The following is a 12,237-nucleotide window of genomic DNA, read 5'->3' as shown; positions in this document are numbered from 1 at the left end:
CTTGTGAAAGTATACGAATATATGAAAATTAAACAACATGCTCTTGAACAACCAGTGGGTCAAAGAAGAGAATAAGAAGGAAATCAAAATATTTCTTAAAGCTAATGAAGATAGAAACATACCAAAACCTACAGGATATAGCCAAGGCAGCTTTAACAGGAAACTTTTTAGCAATAAATGCCTACATCAAAAAAAATAGAAACATTTCAAATAAACAGCCTAACAATACACCTAAAGGAACTAGAAAAGCAACAACAAACTAAACCCGAAATAACTGAAGAAATAATAAAAATCAGAGCAGAAATAAAATTGAGACCAAAAATAAACTACAAAAGATTAATCAAAAGAAAAGTTGATTCTTTGAAAAGATAAATAAAATCAACAAACCATTAACCAGACTAACCTAGATAAAAGAAAGAAAAGACCCAAATCAATAAAATCAGAAATGCACATGGAGACATTACAACAGATTGCACTGAAAGGCAAAGGATCATCAGAGAGTATTATGAACAACTATATGCCAATATGAAAACCAAGAAGAAATGGATAAATTCCTGGACACATATGACCTACCAAAACTGAACCAAGAAGAAAAAGAAACCTAAACAGACCAACAACAAGGAGACTAAATCAGTAATAAAAAGTCTCCCAACAAAGAAAAGCCCAGGGCCAGATGGCTTGGCTGAATTCTACCAAACATTAAAGAAAACTAATACCAATACCTGTTAAACTATTTCAGAAAATTAAAGTGGATGGAATTCTTCAAAACTCATACTATGAGGCCAGCATTACCCTGATACCAAAACCAGGCAAGGACATAACAAAAAAAGAAAATGACAGGCCAATATCTCTAATGAATACACATGGAAAAATCCTCAATAAAATACTAGCAAATTGAATCCAACAGCAAATCAAAAAGATTATTCACCATAATCAACCAGGATTTCTCCCAGCAATGCAAGGGTGGTTCAACATATGCAAAACAATAAATTAATACATCACATCAACAGAATGAAAGAAAAAAATATATGATCATGTTGATAGATGCAGAAAAAGCATTTGATAAAATTCAACATCCCTTCTTGATAAAGACTTTCAACAAATTAGGTATAGAAGGAAAGTATCTTAATACAACAAATGCTACATATGACAAACCCACAGTGAACATCCTACTGAACAGGGAAATGCTGAAAGTTTTCCCCCTAAGAACTGGAACAAGACAAGGATGCCCACTCACACCACTTCTATTCAACATAGTACTGGAAGTCCTAGTCAGAGCAATTAGGCAAGAGAAAGAAATAAAGGGCTTCCAAATTGGAAAAGAGGAAGTCAAGTTTTCCATGTTTGCAAATGACACAGTTTTAGAGAGAGAGAAACTTAACAAAGACTCTACCAAAAATCTCCTAGACCTAATAAACAAATTCAGTAAAGCTGCAGGATACAAAATCAACATACAAAAATCAGTAGCATTTCTACACACCAACAACGAACTTGAAGAAAAAGAAATCAAGAAAGCTATCCCATTTACAATAGCAACAACAACAACAAAATGCCTAGGAATAAATTTAACCAAGAAAGTGAAACATCTCAACAATGAAAACTATAAAATGCCGATTAAAGATATTAAAGAAGACACAAAAAAATGAAAAGACATCCATGCTCATGGATTGGAAGAATCAATATTGTCAAAATGACAGTACTACCCAAAGTGATCTACAGACTCAATGCAATCCCCATCAAACTACCAATGACATACTTCACAGTCATACTTCACAGAAATAGAAAAAACAATTTTAAAAAATATGGAATAACAAGAGACCTCAAATAGCTGAAGCAATCCTGAGCAAAAAGAACAAAGCAGGGGATGTCACACTCTCTTACTTCAAAATATACTACAAAGCTATAGTAATTGAAACAGTATGGTACCAGCATAAAAACAGACAAGACGTAAAGACCAATGGAACAAAATAAGAGTTCAGAAATAAATCCATAAGCCTACAGCCAACTGATTTTTGACAAAGGAGCCAAGAACATACATTAGAGAAAGAACAGTCTCTTCCATAAACAGTGCTGGGAAAATTGGAGATCCATATGCAGAAGAATGAAACTAGACCTCTATCTCAAATCCTATAATGAAATCAACCCAAAATGGATTAAAGACATAAATGTAAGACCTGAAACTATAAAACTTTTCGAAGAGGAGCTTGCCAGTTAGCTCAGGTGATTAGAGTGCAGCATTGTAACACCAAGGTCAAGAGTTTAGATCCCCGTACAGGCCAGCCCAAAAAAAATAAAAAATAAAAAATATTGGACATAGGTCTGGGCAATGATTTGATGAATAATATTTCAGAAGCACAGAGAACAAAAATAAAAATTAACAAATGAGATTATATCTAAAAAGCTTCTGCACAACAAAGGAAACAATCAACAGAGCAAAAAGACAACCTTCAGAATGGGAGAAAATATTTGCAAACTATGCATCCAACAAGGGATTAACATCCAGAACATACAAAGAACTCAAACAACTCAATAGAAAAATAAAAATAAAAAAATAATTCAATTTTAAAATGGGCAAAGGACCTGAATAGACATTTTTCAAAAGAAAACATACAAATGGCCAACAAATACATGAAAAATTACTCAACATCACTAATCATCACAGAAATGCAAATTGAAACCACAATGAGATGACATCTCACCCTAGTTAGAATGGCTATTATAAAAAACAAACAAAAACAAAAACAAAAAACCAGAAAATAACAATTGCTGGCAAGGATGTGGTGAAAAGGGAATTCTTATACATTGTTTGTGGGAATGTAAATTAATACAGCCATTAAGGAAAACAGTATGAAGATTTCTCAAACAATTACAGACAGAACTACCACATAATCCAGCAATCCCACTGCTGGGTATTTATGCAGAGGAATGGAAATCAACAAGTTGAAGGGATACCTGCACTCCCATGTTTACCGTGGCTCTATTCACAATAGCCAAGAATTTGAACCAACCTAAATGTCCTTCAATGGATGATTGGATAAATAAAATGTGGTATGTACCACACACAATGGAATACTACTCAGCCATACAAAAGAATGAAATTCTGCCATTTGCAGCAACATGGATGACCTTGGAGAAAATTATGTTAGGTGAAATAAACCGGATACAGAAAGAAATACCACATGTTCTCACTCATATGTGGAAGCAAAAAAAGTTGAGCTCATAAAAGTAGAGAGTAGAACAGTGGTTACTAGAGACTGGTTGGGGGAAGAGATGTTATATTTTCTACCATTGTGTGATTATCTCTTCACTCTGTTTCCTTTGCTGTGCAGAAGCTTTTTAGTTCAATGTGATCCCATTTGTCTATTTTTGCTTTTGTTGCCTGTAGAACTAAACCCTCCTTAATCCAGGTCTGCCTTGTTTTTCCAGCCTCATTTTCAGTCATTCCCATTGTTCTACCTACCTACAACAGACTACTTGCTCATTCTCCAACAAGCTCAACACTTTTATATCTCTATGCCTTTTTCCTTTTGCTACAAATGTTCTTCCATCCTCTTTCCACCTGGTAAACTCCTATTCATCTTTTAAGATTAAATCCAAATGTCATCTCTTCTCTGAAGAGATTATTATTATAATCTCCAAATTATACCTTTTTTCCCAATGCTGGATTAATTGCTTTCTTATCTGTATTCCCATAGCATTTTATAAATGCCTATATTATAAAGCATCACATCAAATTATAGTTATTACTTTACATATATTTCTCGCCTTTAGAGTCTGACCTTATTGAGAGCAAACATCCCCAACAGCAAAGAAGATGATATAAAATAATTATAAATATTTGCTGAATTGAGCTGATGTTCAGAAAATAATCTATAAATCCTTGAGCCCAGGTCCCCAAAATCATCAATATCTTCAAATACAGTAGAACCCACTCTTTAAACAACATGACGAGGATTTATAGTTGATTACTGTCTGTTAAAGGAAGGAAACATACTCTCTGTCTCTTCTTAAATACTTTTATTTTACCTTAAAACTTATATGGTAAGTGTACAGACATTCTCTAACTTAATGACAAACATCCAAAGTCTACTCTCTAATTGGAGTTCTGCTTCTTTCTTATATAATATATAACAGTCATCTATATTGTTCAGTTATCATTTTTTTTAAAGCAAACCAAGAACTTGAGAAGCAGACTCCTCCTTGAGCTTTACAATTTTTTCCCAACCTTATACACTACTTAATTAAATTCCATACCTACAATAACAAGTACAACCAGCATAAGAAGGTTTTGTTATCAATGCAAATAACCCTTAGTGCATAACTGAACTGGTGAGAGAAGTACAGAGGCATGCTTGAGGGTGGCTTCTAATGGACAGCATCCACCATGCATTCATTATGCTTTGGGCATCAGTACATTTTATGTAAGGACTCCAGTAAGTTACTCCAATGAGACAATTTAATTAAGTGGAGGTTGATTAAGAGAGTTTTCACATACTGCAACTGAAGACAGTCCTTCATAAATATACATAATATCAGGATCACTTTCAAACTAAATGTTCTGAGCCACAGTTTCCTATCTGGTAAAGAAAGTATTAGATATCATATTGCCCTAATATCTAGACTTGCCTGTGGATCCTAGTTCCTATTTCTGGTCATGAACCTGGTTTAACCTATGGGCCCCAAGTCGTCCATACCTTCAAACTAATTCATCTCATGGCAAAAAACTATATATTTTTTACTAGTCAAGATCCTCTTGTAGTTCATCACTTAAACCTGTTCCCCACCTCCTTTGTCCATCAGTTTTCTTTAGTTATCCTGACTGTCTGCTTGAAATTGTGACCATATATTCAACTTGCACTGCAATATCTATAATCTCCTTTTCCTTTATTGCCTGACCAGAGTTTTGACTAATCACATTGCCTTCAGAATATATGTAAGCTGGGTTTCTCCCTGATTGCTATCCAATTTCTTGTCCTATACTTAATATCTATGTATAGTCAGATTTCTACATAGCTGCATACTTGCTCAGTTCTTGCAGATTTCTTTTTGGTTTATCTTCTCAATCTATATCCTAACTTTTCCACTTTGCCTTGGCACTCTCAATTCTACAATCTTTTCAGCTAAAATCCATATCCACTTTTGGTTGCTAAGATTACATACAAAGTGCACTGAATACAATTAGAATTAAATAAGCAGTGGCTCTAAGGCACTAAAAGATCCCAGAAAAATCTTAAATTATGTTCTGTAAATGTCTTTGCTATAGCATAACAATTAAATTTAGACATTTTAGAAAAGTTTCGATAACAGTTGGAACAAAAAGATTTTCTGGATTTTCTCAGTAAAGAAATTAAAGGAATTAGAATATTCATTTCTCAAGAATTTGAATTTTCTAAAAATTTACCATATATAAACCACATATAATTTTATTAAAATCATATTTTAATAATATATAGTGTGAGTATAGTTGGCTATCAAGTTCGAGAGAAGGATAAAAATGATGATTATTTGATCCTCATGGTCTCATTCTAATTTTCAGTTTGTAACTTTTGTGTCATTTCCAAACCTGCACTTAGTAATAATTATGGCAACTTTAAAGAATAGCATTAATTTTTTTATATCAATGTACAAGTATAACAACTTCCAGACTCTAACATCTCTGAAATTTTATTTATGAAAATAGAAACAATACTCTTTTTTTAAAGCATCCTTTTGACTAATCACATCAGAAAGAAAAGGCACTCAGAGTACACTAACCTCTGCTTCCAGAATAATACTGAATAATAGGATGCCACTAACAGTCAACTGTTTTAAAGTGTTTTCAAACTACTGTATCCACAGAAGCATAAATGATGATAAACAACATATGGCATTAGTCATCATGGATACAGTTAATAGAAATCCTGTTTTTAAAAAATCAGAATATTGTTTCCTTCTGTTTAAACTACTCTACTACATTATCAACATACAGATACATACAAATACAGCCTTCCTGCCCAGCTATAAAGTATTACTACCTCTATTAATCTTACTTCTCCTGAGATAAAATATGACTTAAGAATGTCCCCTACTTCAGCATTCCTTCAATTTGACACATATGATTCAAGTACAAAAGAAAGTAATTAGGTAAACATCAACGACCACAACAAACCTTATTAGAGATTTTTATGTGAGGTGTTCTCCTAGGCATCTAAAAGATTAAAGCACAATGTCTCATAGGCAAGCACATCAAATTAAAAACATACCAATTTCTTCCACTTCTTCCAGGAAATCATTATACTCTCTTAGACTAGGAAAGTCTTCTTCTCTTTTATTGTATCTTTAACAGAGAAAAATCAACACATTACATATATCATTGCTTTCAAAATTATCTAACTAGTTTGCCTGTTCTTACCTAATTCATACATGATACACAGAAAAGGATTGATTACTATGGAAAAACCATTTTCTTGCCACCAGGTTTGTAACTAAACCAACTGTTCCTAAATCCTTAGGACTACAGAGAAGGAGTAGAATCAGGAAAGAATGGTACAATATGTCAAATTCTTAAAAGACTTAGGGAAAGAGAAATTAGGAGACTGAAGTATTGCAAAATAAGCTTGAACAAGGCATACCACTGAAAATTATGATACTGTTTACTTCTTATAAATAGATTCACTAATTTACAGAAAACTGAAAATTAATTCAAGAGAGATGCTCTAATTTTTCTTGCCAGTTATAGTCTAAAGAATGCTAGATGAGGAAAATCTGTAAATACTATAATATACCTGTGAAGAATTAGAAAACTGCAAGGATTATTAATAAAAGGTCAGAATCTAAGAGACTACCTCCCAGATGTAATCCAAATAATAAAAGAGCAGCTAGGTAGGGGCACTGGTAATGTGTCACTGTTTAGGTTCCTAGAAAAATGCTGCCAAAACATTGGGGACCTGGGTTGAAATATGTACCACCAAAAATAATAAGAAATTAAATAAAAGTATTAATTAAATATTTTTTAAAGGGTGCATTATGATAAAATCCAAAACTATTAACACAGAGGAAAAAGTAAAAGCTAAATTATAAATGAAAAAGATAAGGAAAAATATATATATATGCCCACATATATATATATACCAAAATAAATTATAGCTAACACTTGCTTTTCTCTAATAGCCTCCACACCTCAACTTAATGTTACCTCCTCAGCCCTTATCTGACATCATTGACCCCCACCAACACTCAGTCACTAAACTTCATAGCACTTTCTCAATTTATAATCACATATTTGTTTTGTTTACCTGTTTTACTGTCTATCTCTTTGCTATCCTGTGCTACTGTATGTAAGCCTCATGATGACAAGGTTCACAGCTGTTTTACTTATCATTTTGTAGCCACTGCCTAACACAGTGTTTTCACACAGTAGGTACTCAATACATATTTGTTAAAGAACAGATCGCAAATGAATAGATGGACTGTGGAACCATCAATCAAGAGGCTCTTCTTTAACAAAGATTAGATAAATAACATCACTCAGTCCTCTAAGAACTTAAATTTTTGTTGAACAAATACAAGGGTACTTCAAAAAGTTCATGGAAAAATAGAACTAAATAATAATACAAATCTTCTCATGAACTTTTTGAAATACCTTCATATATGTATGATTTTATATTCACTTCTCAATCTATCCATATTTATATCAAAATAATGATATCAATTATTAAAATAATTGTTAAAGTCCTCTTTCTTGACCTAATCATTCAAGCAATAATACTTACATCTTTAGCACTTTTTTCCGAATCTCAACCTCCTTGTCAACAGTGGGATCTTCAAAGAGTTGTACCCTGAAGTTGCTCTTTCTAAGTGGAGTGCCACACTCAGGACAGTTTCCAGCTCCTCTCACAAACAGCAAATCCACACAGCTTTCACACCTATAAAAAGAGAAATAAGTATATTTAAGCTAGTGTTTAAATCTGCAAAGTCTGAATCATTAGCCCCTTGGAGGGGTGGGAACAGGAAAACTAGTCATTGCTATTAAAACCTTACAAAAAAAAACCTTTTGGAAAATGTTCATTTTCATTTGGAACTTACTTTTCACACATAGATATCCCAAGAAATACCAGTTTGGTTTTACAAATTAAACAAATTTATAAATTAAAATAAATAGAGTGGGGAACTAGGATGATTCAGAACAGCAGGATAGGGAGAAATCAAAGAAGTATGTAAAAGACTAGTCTATGGTCATCTCCATCCTTAGTCCAAATTCACCTTCAGACCTAGGCAAGAGGCTCTGCACTTTAGAGAGCCCTGCATATTAGAAGCACTAAAACAGATGTTTTTTTTTCCCTCTCGGCCTTGTAAGGAAGTTTTTTGAAAATTAATTAATTGAGTAATGGAATTACAAGGAAGAGATGCTAGGTGAATGAAGCTCCTCAGCCAGAAGATAAAGAACTCAGAATGCTCCAGTATGTGTGGAGGGGAGACAGCTTCCACCACGAGAAATCTTAGAAAGAGTGGCTGCTTACAAAAAGCTTTACTCATTTAAAGCAGACAGCCGCAAATCAACCAAAGCGATTGCCTAGGCAAGCCAGGTTTCCTGGGTACCTATATTACTCCTCTCCTCTCTCCTTGGGTAGTACAATTTGGGAAAGGGTTTAGAACTTTCTGGAAAAATTGAGTTAGAAAAGCAAGGAAATAGAGGTGAACTTCTCTGTAATTGGATTCCTGGGGACCTGGTGGGATCAGTTTGTACAGTGTTTTAGATGGGTCTAGGCACCACCCAATCATCCTTACCCTGCCCCAACAGATCCACGCTACCACTGGCAGGTGAAAAGCCTGTACTGGAGGAGAGAGCAGCTCCTTTTGCCTCTGGGCCTTGAGCATGTAGGCTGCTGGGAATTCAGGATGCAGCATGGGAATGCAGGCTGGGCCAGGATATAGCCTGATTTATAACTTTTAAGTACTCAAACATTTTTATAAATATTCAAACATCTGTAGTCCCACTGTTGTAATCTTGTCCAACTCCATGTGTGTTAGGGCCACACGGTCCTAATCACTCCTTTTTCTAGCAATATCTGAAATTATCTTATTTATTTTTTTGTATTGATTTTTTCCTGAGGGCAGAATTTGGGCTATCTTGTTATCTACCTCAATGCCGGACAGTAAGTACTCAACAAACTCTACTAAACAAAAAAATGAATATAAGGCAAAGGGAAAAAGAAATTCTAATGAATGAAAGAAAAGTATATTTCTTTCAAGGATGCATTTGATTTATGGAATAAGCTAAACGAGAGTGATATAAGGAAATAAGAATTTTTAAGGTTTTTAGTAAAATACTAACATTAACTTTTGTGTATTTCTTTTTTTCCATTTTTTTAATTTTTAAATCTTTTTTTGTAAGGTTCAGACCTTTGCATATTTCTATCTTAATATTTCATCAAAAAATAGCAGGAAAAAAATACCAAAGATCGCAGTTATCATTACCAAGATCAACAAAATCCCAGAAAAACCACTATGGGCTTAGTAATTCTGGGTGTGGTGTATTTCCACTATGCTTTGTTAGAAGAAATTAAACACAACTACAGAAGTTTAAAATGGACATACTTTATACTATCTAAAAATATTTATAAGAAGCCATCTGAAACATTCAAAATTATAGTCACAAATAATGTCCTATATTTCAGTAGTTCAGTTAGCAAGGTAAAACAGAACACTTTAATATTTCTAAAAGTCATACTGTATATTAGACATAATACATTATTTGTTTCCAAAATCAGTTTTACATCTCCATTTCTTAAAAATCTGCCTTAAATCTTAAGAACTTAAACATTATTAGATAATTTTTAAAATAGTTTATTTTCCTATACATTTTCCTTTTCTGATTTTACTTGCTAAAAGAACACTCATTTTTTAAAAAAGCTCAGGGCCGAGCCCGCGGCCCACTCAGGAGAGTGTGGCGCTGGGAGCGCAGCGACGCTCCCGCCAAGGGTTCGGATCCTATACGGGAATGGCCGGTGCGCTCACTGGCTGAGAACCGGTCACGAAAAAGACAAAAATAAAAAAAAAATAAAAAAGCTCAAACAATATAGAAGTATATAGAGAAAAGAGCTGAAAGTTCTGCTTCATTCTGTTCTATATCTCGCTTCCCACAGGTAAACACTACTCTTGAGTTTAGTGTTTATGAGGCCACATCTTTTTCTATAAATTTACAAAATACATACATGAAAACTAGTCATATAATAAAAGAACAGAAGCAGTTGATGATTACTAGTTCATTTTTTCTGGCCACAAGGCACTCAAAACACAGTATGTGGGCAATCTTTTGCCTCCAAAAGTGGTAGGAATTTTGTCAAACAAAATCTTACATTATGCAGAACACAGGAAGATTTGCTGAAAAAGCCCAAATCTTCACTCATTACTTATCCCCAAAGACATTTTATGGTTTTCTTTGTTTGTAAAAACCAGAACGGTGGCCATCTTCTTTTCTCTTGGAATGACTTATTTTTAGCAGATTTTATTTTATCAAGACTTAATTGCTTAGATTCCCTTGCCAAGACTTTGTGTGTGTGTGTGGTGGCTGGCCAGTAAAGGAATCCGAACCCTTAACCTTGGTGTCATAACACTGTGTTCTAACCAACTGAATAACCAGCCAGCCCCACCTTGCCAAGATTTTTAATCAACTTGCTTACTTTACTTTTTAAAGAGCAACTATATTCTATGCAGAGTTTCAGTAATTATTAAAATAGATTAATTGACTTAGAAAAGATAAACAATTTGTCACAAACTCTACAATGAAGACTTTGTGTGAAAGAACCTTGTTCTATAAGCACTTTCCATTCCTCTTTAGCTCCTTGGCTTGTGGAAACAACTCAGAACCAAAAAATCCTATGGTCTTGAAAGATAAAAACACAAGTGTTAAAGTCTGCTAAAGAAAAATTTTATTCCGACAATATTTCTTAAACCCATGTGTACTGAATTTTATACAATAGAATCTGGATATTACCAAAGAAATTTTTCTCTCCCAAAATATGTTGCCTAACTTTTCTGTACCTGTGAATACTGATCAAAAAGCTATATCTTTGAACATTAAAACTTTAGGAATCTTAATACAACTAAACCATTTGACAAAATCTTTGCCCTAGTGAGAGAATTTTAGAGGTAGAAATGACCTAGATGACCACTAGTTAATTAAATTAATAAATTACTAACATCCAATAATGAAATGTATTTAAGGATTAATGGAAAACACATTAAGAAAAAATACATATCTGCTGCATTTTAGAAAAGGCAGTCAATTTACAAATAGACTCTGTTCCAATTGTTTGCTTACAAACTGGCTACTTGGAACTCAGAATACATTTTCCCAAAGAAACTATGTTATATGTGATGGTTAGATTTTCAACTAGATGAAACTGATCCACAGAAGATCAACAATATATTAGACATTTTACTTTCTTATTTTTCTCTCCTCTCCAGCTCCCACCATGAGACAATGGTATCAGCTTTCAAATGGGAATTAAAATGAAGTAAAAGAAGAGTATTCGGAGGTTTTGATCCCCGGAAAGGTAACTAATTGTAATCTTCATCTTTAAAAGGTTTGGGATTTTTTCTTCAACCTCAGATTTGTAAATTTTATGATTGAATAAAACAAAGTTTATGATTTCAAAACTCTAAATTTAATAACTTTTGATAGAAGCAATATGTAATCTTGATAAAAAGTTGATATTTGCATATATGAATTTCAAGCCAATTAGCCATGGGATCCAGTTATCTTCCATAAAATCATCATTTCTCACTTAGCAACTAAAATAAGAAGCATTATATTTACTTGTGTGATGTTCTTAGCTTAAACCTTAAAACACTTGCTATACTTCCCAATCAGTCTTTTCATACCTTTAGGTTAAATTGGTATGAATCCCTTTATATCTAAAAGGGAATTCAGAATCTACCTACTCCAAATCCTGAGGGAAAAGATTTACAAACTATGGCAACAAAGTGCTTTAGCATATGAAGCAAAGAATTCAACCATGAAAAGGGAAGTGATGGCCTGAAATGGCAGGTAGTGAAATACTATAAAGAGACAGTAGACTATATTGAGAAAAAAATTTATTCTTAAAATTAAAAACATATATATGTTTATCTATTTTTTATTGTCTTAGAACTCAAGGTTAATGTCTAATCACTCTTCTGTTGGTTATTACTATTTGGCATTGAAATTTTCAACTGAATAACAAATAATATAAGGTACAAATTTAAATAATATAT

At 33.2% G+C, this 12,237-nt stretch overlaps 1 protein-coding gene across 1 annotated transcript in view; it reads right to left on the bottom strand.

The window, feature by feature from the left end:
• MNAT1 (MNAT1 component of CDK activating kinase) overlaps positions 1-12,237 on the bottom strand; it is a 232,228-nt gene that overhangs the window by 160,859 nt on the left and 59,132 nt on the right. Inside the window, exons 2-3 of the mRNA XM_063090923.1 lie at positions 7,752-7,904; positions 6,243-6,316 (exon numbers count right to left, since the gene is read on the bottom strand). Of these exons, the coding sequence (XP_062946993.1) occupies positions 6,243-6,316; positions 7,752-7,904 (227 nt within the window). The remainder of the gene's footprint in view (positions 1-6,242; positions 6,317-7,751; positions 7,905-12,237) is intronic.

The sequence above is a fragment of the Cynocephalus volans genome, chromosome 3 (genome assembly GCF_027409185.1).
Source record: "Cynocephalus volans isolate mCynVol1 chromosome 3, mCynVol1.pri, whole genome shotgun sequence".
Classification (NCBI taxonomy): Eukaryota; Metazoa; Chordata; class Mammalia; order Dermoptera; family Cynocephalidae; genus Cynocephalus; species Cynocephalus volans.
This window is presented reverse-complemented; position numbering and strand designations above follow the sequence as displayed.